The following is a 17,480-nucleotide window of genomic DNA, read 5'->3' on the forward strand; positions in this document are numbered from 1 at the left end:
GCAGGCCCCGGAGGGGGAGGTGGGGGCGGGGGCGGCGCCGCGGGGGAAGCCACAGCCACAGCCGCTGTGCTGGTCCTGGCTGCTTCCGACGTCGGAGCTCTTTCCGCGGGCGTCATGGGGTCCGTGCCAACGTCAACGCATTCCCGCAACGGCGTGGGTGCGGGTGTGGTCGGCGTCGGCATCCTGTCGCTCGAGGTCTGGCTCACGTTGAGTCCGCTGCTGACACTGAGGCGGTCGCTGAGTCGGGTGCGCGCCGTGGTCTGCGTCGACACGGACTTGGTCTCGCAGGTCGACCTGGGCCCCTTGGACGGCGGGGGAACGCTCCCATTCGCGATGTGCGCCGTCAGCTCCTCGAGGGCCTCCCATATCCGGTCTCTGAAAAGCAGCACAGACATCTGGGCTCAGTTTCAGATCTGGGGTTCACAGACGGCCCAGGCGGGGCGAGCTCGTCGCCCACCCTCGTCAGCCGCGGCCCTACCGGAAGGGCAGCAGAAATGCGAATACAAGAAGCAAGAAGAACGAGCCGAACGCATTGTCCCTCGCGATGGCGGAACGAGACCCCTTGAGAAGTGCACTTTGTGTAAAAGACAATCCAGAATTTTGAAATGAAAATCTATCGAGGTTAGGGCTTTGAAACAATGTGGACCCGCGATGCCATGGAGACATCACAGCACAGCACAGCACAGCGCGCCGTGGAGGTACTCACGATTGTGTATTCGACGGATCCAACTGGCTGAGGTTCAGGAGCACCGAGTGGAGGGCGAGGCTCTGCGGGGTGTCGGCCACCTGCAGGACGGCAAGAGCAACGACAATCAGTACCCCACGCACCCCCACGACAGTGAGTGAAGCTATTGGCTGCTCGCGCACCTTGCTGAAGATGGTGTCGAACAGCTGGTGGTGGCTCATGTGCAGCGGGTCGCCAGCGGCCCCGAGCTCCTCCAGAGCGTCCTGGTCCGCGTGCGCCGCATCGTCGAACACGCCCACCTGTATCTGCAGCTCGTTCGAGTCAATGGTGCGCAGTACCGCGAGCAACTGCCCGAGACCCGAGCCTGCACAGGAAAAACAATTTTATTATCATTTAAAAAAAAATCGATTTAATTGACTTTGCTTGATTTTTTGCTTATTATTTTTTAGATTGTACAGTGATTTTGTTTATTTTTCAAAAAAGTTAAGCATTTTTTTTGGCAGTGCCGCACAATCCGACTTACCCATGAGCTCGCTGCGGGTCCGCGTGCGTTCGGCCAGACCCTGGTTGGCCATCACCAGGCAGTTGACGAAGCACAGCAGCACGGTCTGGTACACGGCCGTCTCCGCGGTCCGCAGCTCCAGGATGACGGCGTCAAACCGGTAGCGGTGACCACGCAGGTTCTGCGCACGAAGGACAAGAAATAATCAGGGGTTGCGATGAAAAGGCGTCGCGTCGATGTAACGACGTCTTTCGAATGAAGGACGCGTTTGGTTCAACATATGTGTGGTATCGACATCGATGCGACCATCCCGCGAGTTATGCGGCAGTGCTGGAGTCGCACGTATGCACGCACGCAAGGGTCAGGTGACCACCGTGAAAGTCGAAATTAATAATAATCAAATTAATTGCAACGTACCTTGAAGTGCTGCAGCGCATCGAGCGCCAGGGCATGTCCGCTTGGAGAGAACATGCAAATGGCACAGAGCAGCTCAAACACCTGCAGCTTCACCGTCGTGTTCTGCGAGCTCAGGACTGCAAAAAAGGCAGAACGTAAGTAAACGTGCAAAAGGGACACCGCGAGAGGTGCACGCATTAATTTACACTGCGCACATATTTTTTATTTGCGAGGTGGGAAAAGTGTCACTCGATGTTGTACTCACTGCTCGCGAGCTGCCTCGTGTGGGCGGGGTGGCCCACCATGTACTCGAGGCCGACGCCGCTGTTGATGACGGCCCGCGTGCAGGCCACGCACTCGATCTGGCTGCTGATGTCCGCCATGGAGCTGAGCCCTCCACAGCCGCGGCGCGCGCCCGCCCCGACGACGCCGTGGTGCTGCCCGTGTCCCAGCCTCTCCAGGCTGTCGAGCAGCACTCCCAGCCCATCGCGTTCCAGAAACTCCAGGAGCCACGACCTGCAGGACAGACGCACACACCCACAGATTAGCCACCCGTGTATCGCCGGCTGAGCTGCTGCGGGCCTGGGCAGCTGCTGAAGGCGCAGCGCGCAGGACCCAAAGAGACGCAGCCGAAATCTCGTTCCGTCGTCTATAAAACCAGAGAGAACGCGCCGCCCGCAGCCGCTATAGCGCGCTATGAAGCCATAATATTTCCGAAGGGCGTAAATCTTCGCAGCCAATCACGAGCCGGCCCTGGCCCGCTGGGCTGGAGTATGCAAAATCCAGATGCCCAGCCCCAATGCGACACCCGTCCCATCAGCGCTGGAATGTGAGAACCCGCCTCTGGGTCACACCTCGTCACACGGACCGGCCCGGAGCTCGAGCCGGAGCCGCGTATCAAATCTTCTCCAGCGAAAACACGACGAGAACACGGCTCCCGTCGCGTCGCGTCGCGGAGGAGAGGAGTGGCGGGGCGCGGCGCGATGCCGTGCCGTGGGTGGTCGCGCAGCGGAGGCGCCAGCATCGCATGGCCGGCCCACCGGCCCTCGCGGGTGAAGTCGCACCTCCGAGGTGCGGCGGGGCGGCGCGGGGCCAAGGCCGACGTCAGCTGCCCCGCGGACACACTCGGACACCGCCCGCATGCGCCCCGCCCCGCCCCGCCCCGCTGGAACACTCCCGTTTGCCCATCCAGCCTCCGCGCGTTATCTATACCACCCACAAGTGGGTCGAGGTGGCGCTGCGTTGCGGGGCGTGGCGGGGCGTGGCGTGGGTGACAATCGTGTCAACAAGCAAAGCGCGTGGCCTCCTAAAATCCGTCTCATTCACAAGCCACTCGGGCGCGACAGATGGGAGAGCTCTTGTTTTCGTTGCGTCGAAAATCCACAATCCCGAAAAACACACATGATCCCATCGGCGCGCCGCAGGCCGCAGCGAGGGGGGCGACAGGGGCGGAGAGATGGGCCTCCCGTCCCGCGCTACGCCTGCTGCTCTTTACATCTCGACGAGCAGACCCGCTTGCAGCATCTCGAGAAAGCATGCGAGAGAAAGAGTGTGTGTGTGTGTACCCCTCCTGCCCCAACGGACAAGCACGTTGGTAGTATACGTGTGCCCCCCCTCGGCGCGCACCGGACGCACGAGGACGTCGTCAAAGGAACGGAAGCGCGCTGGACGCCCCCCCCCCCCCGCGACGCCTCGGCCGGCATGCTGACCGCGTATGGAAGCACCGTGTCGCGGCGGTGACTAACGCGCCGCCCCACGCTGAGCGAGCGCTGCGCCGACACGAAGGGCCTAACCTCTCAAACCAGATTCCACACGCGGAGCACACGCGGCGGCCAAATAATTTATTATTACACATCCTAGGGGGCTTGCTGGCCGGCTTGCCGGCCGCCCCCTAGGCCTACTTCACTGTAAATTTATGCGTAGGACACTAACTTCTCAATAGTTTTTTTAGCAGATGATACCTTACAACCTTACACCTAAACATATCTAAACACAACTATACATGAGTAATGTAAGGTGTCATTGCTTTAACTCTCGATTAAGAAATATTAAAGAGAACGTATAGCAAGCTGCGCTAGGCGGGGTCGTGAGGCGGCTGAGGCCGTCGCTCGCGCTACGCGTTGTTGCGCCGAGCCACTAGCCGAGCCGAGCGGAGCCAAGCCGAGCCGAGCGGAGCCCGAGCCCCGAGCCGAGTCGGCCGCGCTGTCTACGCTAGTCCTCCCCCTCCCTCGCACCGCGGGAGCCCCCGCACCGCCAACCTCCCTTCCCCCCTTCCCCACAAGTGTAAATACAGAAATATAATAGACTGGGATAGAATAATTCTTGACAAGGTATCATCTGCTTTCACGATCCGTTTCTGGTCGGAACTTTTTTTTGATTTTTGTTGTTTTGTTTACTCTAATTTTTCTGATGTCTTTGACTTTTATTAATTTTTGCTGATTTTTTTTTTGACGGGAGCACACGGATAGTTGTGTGTGAAGTATACACCTCTGCTCCCTCCCCCTACCGCGGCGACGACAGTTCGGATATCCTTTTGAAGAACCCTCTCATCCTCCCTCTCTCTCTCTCGCTATTCACGGCGCGGTGCAGCGGGGCCACGAGGGTGAAAGGTGCGTCGTGTGGCGTGGCGTCGCGACGGCCGCGTTTGTCACCGCGTCGCTCCGTCATCGCGCGCCCGTCAACGGGACTGTCAAGGGCGAGGCGAGGAGCGCGATGAGGAGGTGGAGGAGGGCCTCCCGGAGGAGCAGCCCCAGAGAGTAGCACGCGGAGAACAAAAACACGGGTGGGCGGCGGCCGGGCCGGCCTGGCCATCCTCCGTCCGTCCGTCCTCTGTCTGTGTCTCCAGGTCGCAGGAGGCATGAATGGATGGACACCTGGCGCAGTACCGCGGCGGCGGCGCGGTGGCGGGCGGCAGTAGGTGTGACTCGGCCAGGAAATGAGATGGAGGGGGAGGGGGCGGCGCCTCGCAGCTTCCGGTGAGTCATCCGCGGCGCTGCCCCCCCCCCTCCCCCCACCCCGGAGGCGGCGCCCCGCCCCTGCTTGCTTCCCTGCGGCACGCGCTGGAATGCCCGCGGAGGAGACGCGCATCGCCATGTGCATCGCAGGGGGAACATAGGGGCACTCCTGCAGGACCCAGCAAGCACAGAATCTCCTGGAAGATCCAGAGATTCTCCTGGAGGATCCATGCTCCAGCGAGAAAAGATTCCCCCAGAATCCAGCTCTAGCGAGCAGAGGTTCTCCTCTCCTGGAGGATCCAGCTCGAGCGAGCAGAGATTCTCCATCCAGCGGAGATTCCTCCCGCTGATAATCCAGTGACCTTGTCGCAGTTCTCCAGTTAGTTCCCCCTGGACGCTCCAGCCCGGCCGGGTCCGGCAGCTGGAGGCGCGGGCGCGGGCCTCATTATCACACAAGGGTCAGACGGGTGGACCTGATAACACCCCAGCAGCGCGCGCGGCACCCACTCGCCATACATAAACACGACGCGAAAATAGCTCTCGGTACGCGGCCAACGCCCGGCTGACCGCCTTGTGGGGTAGGCTACTTCACTGTAAATTCAACATAGTCAATTTTATTGAATTTAACAATTTTGATTCAAATTTGTTTTATTTCCTTTTTAATCTTTTCCGATTTTTTTTTTAAAGGTTTCCCAATATTTTTTCTTGATTTCCCCCTGATGTTTTTTGGAGGGTATACTCTGATTTTCGCACCGCCTTCGCTCTCCGCGGCGCACCCACCAGCGCGGCACCCCCAGCAGGGCCGCACAATGGGCCCGCGCACAGCTGGAGCCACGGCGCCTCGGCCGGAGCAGGCTGAGCCAATCAGAAGGCACGCGTGGAAGGCACGCTCACTCGCGCGGCAACATTCAAATGGTTAATTACAAGCGCCCGCCAAACGCAGTGTCACGGTCGTCACCACCACCAAGCGTCACCACCCCATATCCTGCCGTCACGACGCCGTCACGCCAAGCAGAAAGGCTGACTGGGCAGAAACGCCCGCCAGGCAGCAGGCTAGGCCGCCCGTAGAGCGCGGCTGTCCGGCGGGCCGGCCGCGCGCGGCTGCAAGGGGCCCGGCGGCAGCGCACCGAGGCTCGACAGCACCGGCACAGCGGCGCAGTACTCACAACAAAACAAGCATGAAAGGGGGGGGGGACGTCCTCCTACAGTGCGTCTCTGAAAGCACCGTGACATGATGTCGCCTAATAGACTCAAGACGACAAGTCGGCCCTTCTCTCAGGGTCGCGCGCTGGTTACCGCATTGCGTCACAACGACCAGGGAGTACCCCGGCCCCGGGCCTGGGCGGCAGGGCAGGGCATCCCCATCCCCGTGCCGTCCCCCGCCGACCCGAACGACCCGCGCGCAGCCGGGGCCGAGAAGAGCCGAGCGCAGCAGACACATTCCTGGCCAGGCAACGGCATGAGGCACTTCTAGGCGACAGTCGCCTCTGCCGCCGCCGCTGCCGCCGCCAGCCCGCGTGGCTGACATGAAAGGAGTTTAAATGTGATTTAGTACTCGTCGCATAACGCCGAGTACTTAGGCCCTTCGGCGCGCTCATCCACTGACCCACTACGCACCGCGGTAAATCATATCCCCCGTCCGTCGCGTCGCCGCGAGTCCGAGCCGCGTGGAGCCGCGCACGTCCGTCGCTCATGTGTGTTTTTGCACCGCTAGACTCGACCGAAGAGCCGAGCGGCGCCGAGCAGCGCCGAGAAGCAGCGCGCGGCCAGAGAGAAATCACCGTTGCCAATCACGCTCGGTGGCGATCCGAGCCGTAAACGCTAAACAAGAGAGGGCCTGTCCCGCGGAGGCGCACACCGGCCCTTCGCTCAGCCCGGCCCAGCCCCAGCCCTGCTGGCGCTGCATGGCCGGGGCGGAATCTGCGCGGCGGGGCGGGGCGGGGCGGGGCCGGGCGCCGCCGCGGGAAAAGGGAAGGACCACGGCGACTACGGTGGCATTCGCCGGTGGCGCGAGCGCGGCGCATTCCTCTACGGCGGCGGCGGCGCCGCCCCGCCCCAGGGTCCCCTCCACGACGACACGCTGGTCCCCTCCGAATGCCTACGCCGCACCACTTTGGTCGCAGCCGGTATAGCGCCCCCCGGCCTATAGCTAGCTGCCCTTCACCGCCAGCGCCACGCCACCGCGCCACCACCTTGACGCACAGGACGTAGCTACAGTCCCCGCTATCATCACTCACTCCCGCACTTGCTTCTTGCCGTCAGCCAGGCCAGCAACGGAGGAGGGGGTCATCGTCCCGGCCGCGATGGACTCCGCGTGCGCAAGTGGGCAAGTGGCTCCGAGTGTACCCCGTCAAGCGTATGTACACAGGTTTCTGATTTTTCTTGATTTTTCCTATTTTCCCTCAATTTTCCCTAAATTTTCCCTCAATGTTTTCTGATTTTTTCCGAAGTTTTTAAAAAAGTGAACACTGATTTTTTGGGGTTAGATAAGCACCCCTTGGTGGTCATCGCCCTGGCCGCGGTCCGTGTACTCCTGCGTGCGCAAGTGGGCACACGCTCCCAAGCGCACCCCGCTGCTCGCTTCCTCGAGAACAAGACCAACACCCGCCGCCACCGAAACCAAACACTCTGCGACGTGCCGCACCTCATACCACCTCCCCTTGTTCATCAACGCCGTCACGACGGCATCGGCCGGCGCCGCGCACAGCTGCAGGCTTGCTCCACACTCGCGCCCATTTTCATCACCAAAAACCTCTCCCCAAACGGCTTGCTGCTGCACCTGGAGGCGGTCATTTATAACGATATCCTCTCTCGCACCCGACCCGACCTGACCCGAGCCTCCCGCCGGCAGCAGGTTGTGGTCATTTCGCAACACCTCGGCATCGCTCGGCTGCCGGCCCGGTCACAGAGCGCCCCCCCCCCCTGGCACTTTTAGGGTTCTCGTTCACAAATTACGACAGTCATTGGTACCATCTGAGAGTCCAGAAAAGCCGTGTAAAAGGTATACGCCAAACTTCCAAAACTGATGTCATGTATGCGGTACGCGTACTACATTTCCTGTTGGCGCGGGTAAGGGGGTACTGCCGCCCTCTCCCAGCTAGTCACGCGCAGGCTACGTCCTGGGGCAACACGCGCCCGCTAGAGACCGGGCTATCTCTTATCAGCCGCAGCAGCCCGCACCGCGCAGAGAGTTGAGGCCGGCGCGGGGCGTGGCGGCGTCTCACGACAGAGGATGAAAAGAGCCGCACCGGGCCAAGCGTGTTTGCGCAAAGTTAGCGGGAGTTTAGTCGGCTTTATCGTGTTTATAGTGAACGTGAGAGGCACGCAGGGACTTTCCCCCCCCCCCCCCCCCCCCCCATTTTCCTGTCGCGGTGTCACCAGCGAGACGCAAAACTTCCCTCGCGCGGACCCATGTCATATCAGCTGTTGCTTCTTCAATACGTATGTACCGCACCAGCTTGCTCAGCCAGTGGGAGGGAGGGAGGGAGGGAGGGAAGCGGACGGAGTTGCAGGACGAGCCTGATCGGCGAGTATGACAAAATATCACCTCGCTCTCACTCTCGCACACTCTCTCCCTCTTTCTCTGCCGTGGAATGCTCCGGCTATGCGACCCGGGCTCGGCTCCGCTCGGCTCCGCTCGGCCCTGCCCCGGCTCGGCTCGAGTCGTGGGTGGGTAGGTGGACATTCATCCAGCCCCGCTCGCACGCACGCACACCATCAGACTAACCCGGTCGCATTATTCAGAGAATGCTGTTGCAGTTATATTATCCCCCAGCGGGACAGGCGCCGCCGCCGCCGCCAGCCCGGCGCAGGGCGGGGCAGGGCTGGTGTTCCCAAGGTGAGAGCGGCCTGTGCTCGCCGAGCTATGAGGAGACACCTTTGGCCTTCGCCCAGCCCAAGCGCCAGGCCCTGCGCAACGAGCCGTCGGGAAGGGAGCGGCCGCGGGCCGCCGCGGGGGTGTCGTCCTGGCCGGGCTCCGGACCGAGGCATATGAGCGGTCCAGAGATGCGATTTTACCAATGAAACTCACATACCGGGTGTGTATCTGTGAATGCCCAGCAGTGTTGCGGGATTGCATACCCGACAGGGCTGCAGGGGCCATGGGTGCCTTACGGGAGAATTGGGTAGGCACACCCGCAACACTGCTGCACATTCACAGTTACACCAGGTACGTTCAATGTCTTTAAGAAGATTTTACTAGGTGAGTTGACATGTTTTTGCGGGCATTTGAACTTTGCACATCGGTTCAAATAATGGAGACATCGAGACACACGCCTCTTGAATCAGCGAAGCGAAAAAACACACCACGGTCCAACCACCCCATGTACGTCACATGTTTGCCCTGACTCACTAAAATGACAAACATAACCAAGCAGGGGTTAATTTCTCATACCTCGCTCTTTAACGACCCGCCTCGGCCTTCGCGTCGTCGACAACGTCGTCGTCGTCGTCGGTCTCCGCACAAACGACGCACACAGCCTACTTCCTCTCTGTACGCCGTCTAAGTACTCCCCCCTCCCCTCCCCTCTTCCTGCTGCACCGGCGTGTCGGCTCATCTCCCGGGCGTGGCGAGGCGCGTCGGGAGGACGCCGTCTATGGAAACCGCGAGAGCGCGGGAGAGCGCCGGCGTCCGGGCCGCGCAGCCGGGCGAGCCCGCGGAGCCTGGCAAGCCTAAAGGCAAGCCCTTGCACAGCGAGCAGGAAAATGACATTCCGGCCGGGGCCATGCCATGCCCGGCTCGGCGGTGGGTGCAGCCAGCCCTCGGCAGCAGCAGCAGCCCGCCAGTTTTAGGCAACGAGAAACACTTTCTTCCGCTGCATCTGGCTGCTGCTGCAATAACAGCCGCCGAGTGAGCAGGCAGGCAGTGTCGTTATGGGAGGAGGTGGAGGGGGAGGTGAAGGGAAGTCCAGGGTGTCCTGCCCGATAGGGAGCTGGTATTTGGAACACGTCTGGCGGGGCGGGGCGGGGCCAGGACGGCCAGGACACGCGGTGGGCCGGGGGGCCACGGGACGGGCTGTGCCCAGCCATGAGCCAGGGCCGCTGGGTTTGCCGCGCGCTTGCCTCATGGCGGCTGATAAGGCGAGGAGGTGGGCCGAGCTGCCGATGGACCCGCCGCGCCGGCCCGCCAGGGTCACAGGAGAGTCATCCGGCATCACCCATCAGTAACAACTGAACTAACCCACTCCACCGGACAAAATTTTTATAGACAAGACAAAACAAAAATAAACCCAAACAAACACGTACCGTCGGGAAAAAAAAATGACAGCGCATTATTTCGAAATGCAACAATAAAATCCCGTGGTGGTCGTGGTGGAGGTGCTGGCGGTCACCGTCCTGGCGCCCCCTCCGGAGCCGCCCCTGCCCCTCCTATCCGTCACCACAACAATAACGACAAACACGGCGATAAAGTCCCCGGGGCGCGTCGAGGACGTCCCCGACGACGACGCCGTCCCCTTCTTGCCGCAGGAGGGCGAGGCCCCCTTTGGACCCGCATCCCGTCCCGTGGGGGGCGGGCGGGAGCGGGCAGGCACATAGGGTGGAAACGATAGGGGCCGTCCACAAACAACTAGCCCGGGGCTCAACACCTGACGTGTACAAGCCCCGTGGGAAAAGGGGAGGCGTCGTCCAGAAGTCGCGCAGTTTCTGCACATCCCCCGTGTTATGCATCGAACGGCATCGCAGATAAATAAACCCGCCTCGGAGGTGGGGTGGGGCTAGGAGGGCGAGGAGGTGGGGTGGGGCGCGATGGGGGGTGCAGCGACCGCAAAGCTGAAACACGCTAAGCCGCGAAAACTTCCTATGTCCTCTCCTGCCTGTCCGGCTTGTTCGCTCAGCCAACCAAGCCACGCGATAACCACCGCATCGTTCGCCGAACCGTCGCGTCCCCGCCAATAAAGACGTGTGATATATCCCCCCCTACTCGAATCTAGATCCGACTGGGCAGACCGGCTGCTGCCCGCCGGCCGGTGGCTAGCCACAGCCGCAACCAACCCCGTCCCCAGCCATACCGGCTCCAAAATTTTTCCTCTTTTTTTCCCCTCACTCAAACGTTGACCCCGACCCGCAAAAACTAAAATAGCCACAAGTTTGGCTTTTCTACAGAATTTATTTAGCAACGCCCAAACCACCAGTCAAGGCCCGGGTGGCAGACATAAGGGATATAAGGGGTACTTGAAAAAATAAAATAATTACACCCTCCGATAAAAGAAATTAAGTAAACGTTAAGTATTTAAAAAATATGATAAACTCAGGGAAATAATCATGAAGGTAAATTTTAAGGACAAATAACAGAAGATTCTTCAAATGTGTGAATTTTTAGTGAAGTATACCCCTCGGGCAGGCACCACGGCCACTTCTGAAGTGGCTCAGAAAAAGTACAGTGTGTCAGGTGACTCCTCGCACCGCATGCCTGCCGAGACTGCCGTCACCACCACCAGGCCGCCGGGGAGGGAAGTCCGACCTCCGGTGCGTGTGCACAACGGGTGCACTGCGAACTCGCCGCCATATAGAGTCGCGTCCCGCTAACTCCCCGCCCCGACCCCGGCACACCTTGACCTCCGCGAGGAGGAGGTGAAGGAGGAGAGGTACGAGACACCCTAAAAGTTGCCTCTGCGTGCGTGTGTGTGGGGCAGCGGCGGGAGGCTCGGGACACGACATGGGCCGGCAGATGAGACGAGACGACCGGACGAGTCGGCAGTTTGCACGACTACAAGGACTACAAGTTGCGCCTGGCGGGCGGCGGCGGCGGTGCGGAGAGAGATCAGAGAGGGACGGGGACGGTGCGAAAGAGCGACCACCCCACCCCGCCCCGCCCCGCCGTCGTTCAGTTGTTTGGCGCGTTTCCAATGTCCACTAGACGCACTCCGCTCACTCCCCACAGGCCAGGACGACGGCGGCGCGCAGCGCGCAGCATCAGCTCTGTCATCCGACGGCGGCGGCGGCGGCGGCGGCATTCCGGTCCAGGGAGGGCCGCGGGCCCGCGGGGGACGCGTCCGAGGCGCGGCCTGCCCGGCCCGGCGCAGCACGGCGCAAGAGCCCCCTCCCGCGCGGCGGAAAGCGGAAAGGGCCCCGCTAGACGCGGACGCGTCCCCCGCGGCGCGCCGCGCGGCGCTCTCTCGCCCGGCGGTCCCCGCTCTGTCCCGCACATACACATATCGATGATGGCGCCGCAGACGACGCACTCTCCACCCGCAACAAGCATCCACCTTTCATCCGAGCCCCGTGTTCCCGCTCACATGTCGGAGGGGAGGTGGGGTGGGGGGCGGCAGTGCGCACCTGTTGGCATGTACTACTGCCCACAAAACGAACATGATTTCCGACATTTGCACATTTTTATTTCTTTCGTCAATCTTCAATCGTTTTGTATTTTGCGTCTTTTGTTTTTTTGCTGGGGAAAAGTAGTGTGAACAAAAAAATAGAGACACGACAACTGACGTGTATTTTGACGGCATACCGTCAAAAGAGAAAGAAGGGGAAACAAAAAAAATGCGTTTGAAGAGAATGTGGTGCCAGGTGCGTCGACGTCGTTGTTGTTGTTGTTAATTAAAGGGTGGTTTGGGGCCCCAGAAGCATGTAGCGAGCGCGTCCGGGGGCCAGGGGGGCTTCACGCTTGGCATGTCCTGCAAGTCCTATACGCGGTCTCGTGGGGTGAGTCACTGCAGCAGCAGCATGAAGTGCACAGAACACCGCGGAATCTGTGTTATTATTTATTAATGTGTGTCCGCAACATGTCGCTGTGACTGCACACACTCGAAAAGAAAAGTATCCGCCGGAGCCGACCCCTTCAATCCTTCAATGAGGTGTCGTCTACTAATGAGAGGACCAGACAGCAGCTCTCGAGAAAAATGAGAAATTTTAGCAGTAACATCCAGCCATTGCGACAACACGCGGGGAAGACCTCCCCCGTGCTCGTCGTGCGCGATCCTCCTACCTGGCCTGGGCTAGACGCTCGGCCGCCGACGAAGAAATTGATCTCCTGCAGCGTCGCACCATCTTGTCACCATACTACACACACACTGCACTGGCGGGTTACTATAAAGTCCCAGGTCACACGATCACGGCGTACTACTACTGTTGGTCCTCGCCCGCGAATCGCCCATATCAATCACAACAAATAATAAAATAATAACAACGACGACGACACGGCGCGCTTGTTGTCGATGCGTGTGCGGTTCCGAAGCTCATCCACTCGCTCCAGCAGGCCGATCCGTACCGGGGCAACGCGACTGACTGACTGAGCGGTGCAGCGGACGGGCGGGCGGGGCCGGGCCACTAGGGCCAGGGGCAGCCAGGGGCAGGCCGGCACCGGCACCGGGGAAGGGAAGGGAGTGGGGCCGAGCAGGGCTGCCGCCTGGCACGCGTGAGTCACAGGTCTAGCAGCGCGGAGCAGCGCGGCGGGCAAGGCATTTCTACCCCCCCCCCTCTTCTCTCTCTTTTCTCTCTCTTTTCCCTCCCCCCCTTCTCTCTCTTCTCTCCTCCCTCTCTCTCACACACACATGGCACAGGAGGCAAAAACTATATCAGTATACGACCGTATGTGGTCGGTTGAGTCAAAATGTCCGGGGGACCTGTGGTATCACGACGCCGTCATAGCACCATAGGCGCGATTACAGTACATCGTATGCCAATACAAGACGGATTATTATGCAAATGAATGAATGAATGAATGAATGAATGAATGAATGAATGAATGAATGAATGAATGAATGAATGAACTAACGACAGAGACGTGACAGACATGCTTCAATCACTGGTGGTTTACGTCAAAACGGCGCGAATCCGCATTATTGTATTTTTGAAACGAGTGTTCCAATTTTATTGTGCATTTAACAAAAAAAAAAAAAAAAAAACTTGTACAATTATCGCAAAAGTAAAGGAGAAAAAAACACAAGAATGCCTCAGCTGCTGTCAGTTCAGTTTCACAATGTAAAACAAAAAGGTAAAAAAAAGAACGACATCAAAAGTCAAAAGTAAAAGCCCGGCGATGCGCACGCGCTGCAGGGTACTCTACGACAGACGACAGCGCGTAACGCGTAGTAATAAAATATGTATCGATCGGGTTCTTTGACATTGCATTTGCTCTCTCTCCCTCCCTTTTCTCTATATCTCAGAGGTGCATCCGAGCGGCGGAGCAGGGCGGCGCGACAGGGAGGACAACTGCGGGCCCGGAGTGGTCAAGTTGTCATAGAGATGCATCTGTCAGATGGGGCGCAGAGAGCAAGCGCAAGCTAACGTCACGCTGTGAAAGACTACAGCAGGGAATGCCCACCCACCTGTCTTACCTCACGGGGACAAATTTACGCAAGTTTCTCCAACATGGACTTGGGCCAAGGTGCGCTTTGTTTTCGAGTTGTAGTACGAGCGACAAAAACTCAGGAGGGAGAGACTTCATGACTTCAGTATTTTCACACAATGAACTGGGGATTAAATGATATAAATGCAAATCACAGAACCACCTAGCGTTTTCCTGTCATCCACATCAGTGTTAGATGCCGTGGCGTGGGGCGGCGTGGTGTGGCATGGAGCGCAATCGGATGCCGCATCGACAGCGCCAATCAATGGACGACTTTGTAACATTGTATCGTCTGGGCGACGGGAAGCAGTTCTGCAGCCGCTGGCCAAGGGTTCGAACACCATAGCCAAGTCGCCTGCTTAGTTTTTGTTTCATTATTTTCTTTCTGCGGTCGTCGTGACAGTCAGGCTAGTCTGGTGCCTCCAGAGGCACCAGAACATTCAGATCCTCCAGAACCTCATCCGCAGATCCTCCATGGAGCCTCCAGGATCCTTTCTTTTAGTGCCCGGTGTACGTCAAACGATCCTGCAAATCGGAGTAATGCGATGCCCTTCGGCACATCGGTAGTTGGGACCCATATAAAGGTTTTTGCCCGAAGGAACAAAAATTTTTGCCCTTAGGAAAAATTTTACAAGGGGTTAAAATTAACATGGCGCCTTACGGGGACTTCGGGTAGGCAACCCGCTGTGCTCACCCGGCTATTTCGCGCTCCTCCCGTCGATTGTAGGCGAAAATGAGCACTTCTAGTTGGAATATCTTAACCAAAATTACAGGGAAGGTTAAGGAGAGTGTACGGAACAAGCTCACGTCGGTAAATTGCCGAAATTTGGCCCCGGTCAATTTCCACAAGCTCGCAAAGTCCAAATGTTTAGAAATTGAACACCCTTGTGTTCAAAGTCGTTCAAGGCCGACCCTGTGCACCCCAGACGTTGATCCTTCGATCAAAACTGTCAAGTGAAGAGTGCTGAACACGCTCGTGGTATTCGTTTCTTTCTCCGACACCTAGAAATGTTTGTACAGTTGGTTTAAGGAAGGGAAGAGCATGGAGCGGGATCTCCTAGCCCCAACGCAGAAGCCCCCTAAGGGGCGACAGGCAACCCACACTACAAACCCCGTTTCTCTGTATTTGGCGTCATTTTTTGCCTTAGTGTATGACCGAAATGAATTTGGTTTCTGTTCTTCTGTCTACCTAATCTTGATCCATAATGCTTTTTGTGGTGCGCAGGTACTTGTATAAACAAAAATACGGCCCTCCATAGTACTTATTAACGTTTATGAAACGTTTTCAGGTATTCTGACAGATTAACTGCTTCCCGTTGCATTGTGTGGTGCATCCACACAAAGCTAGCAAATTGAAATCCTCTCGTTATTTCGTGTCAAAGTATCTACAGTTAGGAAATGGAATTTTAGTCAATTTTCTTTATTTGCACCGTTATATTAAAGGTCTACCAAATCTTCAGAAAGTTCTGTTTCTCAAACGTTTTTAAGTACTGGAGGGCCGTATTTTTGTTCATACAAGTACCTGCGCACCCCAAGAAGCAATATGGATCAAGATAAGATAGACACAAGAGCCGATAACAAATTCATTTCGGTCATACACTAGGGCAAAAAATGACGCCAAATACGGAAAAACGGGGTATGTAGTGTGGGTTGCCTGTCGCCCCTTAGGGGGCTTCTGCGTTGGAGCTAGGAGGTCCCGCTCCATGCTCTTCCCTTCCTTAAACCAGCCATACAAACATTTCTTGGTGTCTGAGAAAGAAACGAATACCACGAGCGTGTTCAGCACTCTTCACTTGACAGTTTTGATCGAAGGATCAACGTCTGGGGTGCACAGGGTCGGCCTTGAACGACTTTGAACACAAGGGTGTTCAATTTCTAAACATTTGGACTTTGCGAGCTTGTGGAAATTGACCGGGGCCAAATTTCGGCAATTTACCGACGTGAGCTTGTTCCGTACACTCTCCTTAACCTTCCCTGTAATTTTGGTTAAGATATTCGAACTGGAAGTGCTCATTTTCGCCAACAATCGACGGGAGGAGCGCGAAATAGCCGGGTGAGCACAGCGGGTTGCCTACCCGAAGTCCCCGTAAGGCGCCATGTTAATTTTAACCCCTTGTAAAATAAATTCTAAGGGCGAAAATTTTTGTTCCTTCGGGCAAATACCTTTATTTAGGTCCCAACTACCGATGTGCCGAAGGGCATTGCATTACTCCGATTTGCAGGGTCCAGCCCATTTCTCTGACGTACACCGGGCACTATTTGCCCGCACCTGCTGCTCGGAAGGTTCGCGGTGACAGCTCGCGTCAAGGCGACCGTTCGGCGCCGCACAAAAATAACTATAATCGACTGTTTCTCGTTTTCTTCTCTTTCGAAAGGGTAACTACTCCTGGACGGGGCTTCCCTTTGATTTATCGCTCCACACTCACACACCACGGCAACACGCATGAAGCGACCGGGGAAGGCAAGAGGCAATCCCCCAAAAATGTAGAAGCCGTGAAGAAATAGGTAAGGTAAGAAGCTAGAGGAGTGTGTTGGGAACGCGGCCGGGAAGGAAGTGGGGGAGCGGATGGAAATTTTAGAGAAGTAAACATCGACAAAATAACCTCTATGCAAAGGACAACAGGCTTGGGGCGAGAAATCCCGCTGCCGCAGCGCGGTAGGGCGTCCCTCAACTTGAACCTGGCCTTTCGGCCCCTATTTCAGAAATAGTACACAAACCATATGTCAAAGGACGTAGTTTTCCAGTACACTGCTCATTACATCGGTTCCTTAGTTGTAGGATTTAAAGTGTCTCTGCTATGCTTTGTGAACAGTCTATCGCGATTTCTTTAGGTTATTCCTGAGCATAAGTCCTGATAAGGGCGTATTTCTCTGCGTAAGAGCCAGATCCTCTTCATCCAAACCCCTCAACACGAACGAGGGTACACTGCCGCCCGAAAATAAGAAGACACCCACATGCTTTTGTGAGCGCGACGACCCCCTTTTTTAAGGGTCTATTTGTCAGAGGTCAGGCCTCTACCGCCCGCTGGCAGCTGGACCCTGGTCGGCGCGGGGTCCTCCGGGTCCCGGGGCCGCTCCACGGTGGGTCCCCCAGGGGGCTCGGGGGCCCGGGGCCCATAGCCTCTGTCTCGGCAGCGCCGCCGCCAGGGCCGGTACCCGAGGCACCCCTCGGGTGAGTCATGGACAGGGACCCTAGGGCGGGCGGAGAGGGGCCCCGGGGATTTATAGACACCCACAAGTGTGGGAAGTAGTGGACGAGGACCCCGACGAGGACCACCGCACCTCGTGCGGGGCGGGAGGAGGAGAAATAAAATGAAAACGGCGCAGACGAGAGGCAAACGGGTGTTCGAACCCGCGACCTCCCCGTCATAGAGAGGGCCTGTCAGGGAGGATGGAAGGTGTGGCGCAGCTGTTGCAGAGTCGACTGACTGCCTGGCTGCTCGGTCTGCCCGCCCGCCCGGCTCCATTGCTGGCCGTGGCTGCTCGGTCTGCGCACAACAACCACCAAACTCAAACTCGCCCAGCGCGCTTTGCGGTGAAAGGGTACGCATGGGGACGCAAGTGCGGCAAGCAGCGCAGTGCGTTCGTGTCGCCTACACGCCCGCGCCGCCGGGGTGACAACGACTCTCCCGTGCGATCTCTCCCCTCTAC

At 58.0% G+C, this 17,480-nt stretch overlaps 1 protein-coding gene across 1 annotated transcript in view; it reads right to left on the reverse strand.

The window, feature by feature from the left end:
- Positions 1-17,480, reverse strand: part of LOC113203064 (inverted formin-2-like) — a gene marked incomplete in the record, with an annotated part of 36,693 nt that overhangs the window by 3,037 nt on the left and 16,176 nt on the right. The window contains 6 exon segments of the mRNA XM_052265401.1: positions 85-375; positions 707-786; positions 868-1,049; positions 1,209-1,368; positions 1,605-1,720; positions 1,849-2,099. Of these exon segments, the coding sequence (XP_052121361.1) occupies positions 85-375; positions 707-786; positions 868-1,049; positions 1,209-1,368; positions 1,605-1,720; positions 1,849-2,099 (1,080 nt within the window).

Source organism: Frankliniella occidentalis, unplaced genomic scaffold (genome assembly GCF_000697945.3).
Source record: "Frankliniella occidentalis isolate FOCC.00 unplaced genomic scaffold, Focc_3.1 Scaffold26, whole genome shotgun sequence".
Classification (NCBI taxonomy): domain Eukaryota; kingdom Metazoa; phylum Arthropoda; class Insecta; order Thysanoptera; family Thripidae; genus Frankliniella; species Frankliniella occidentalis.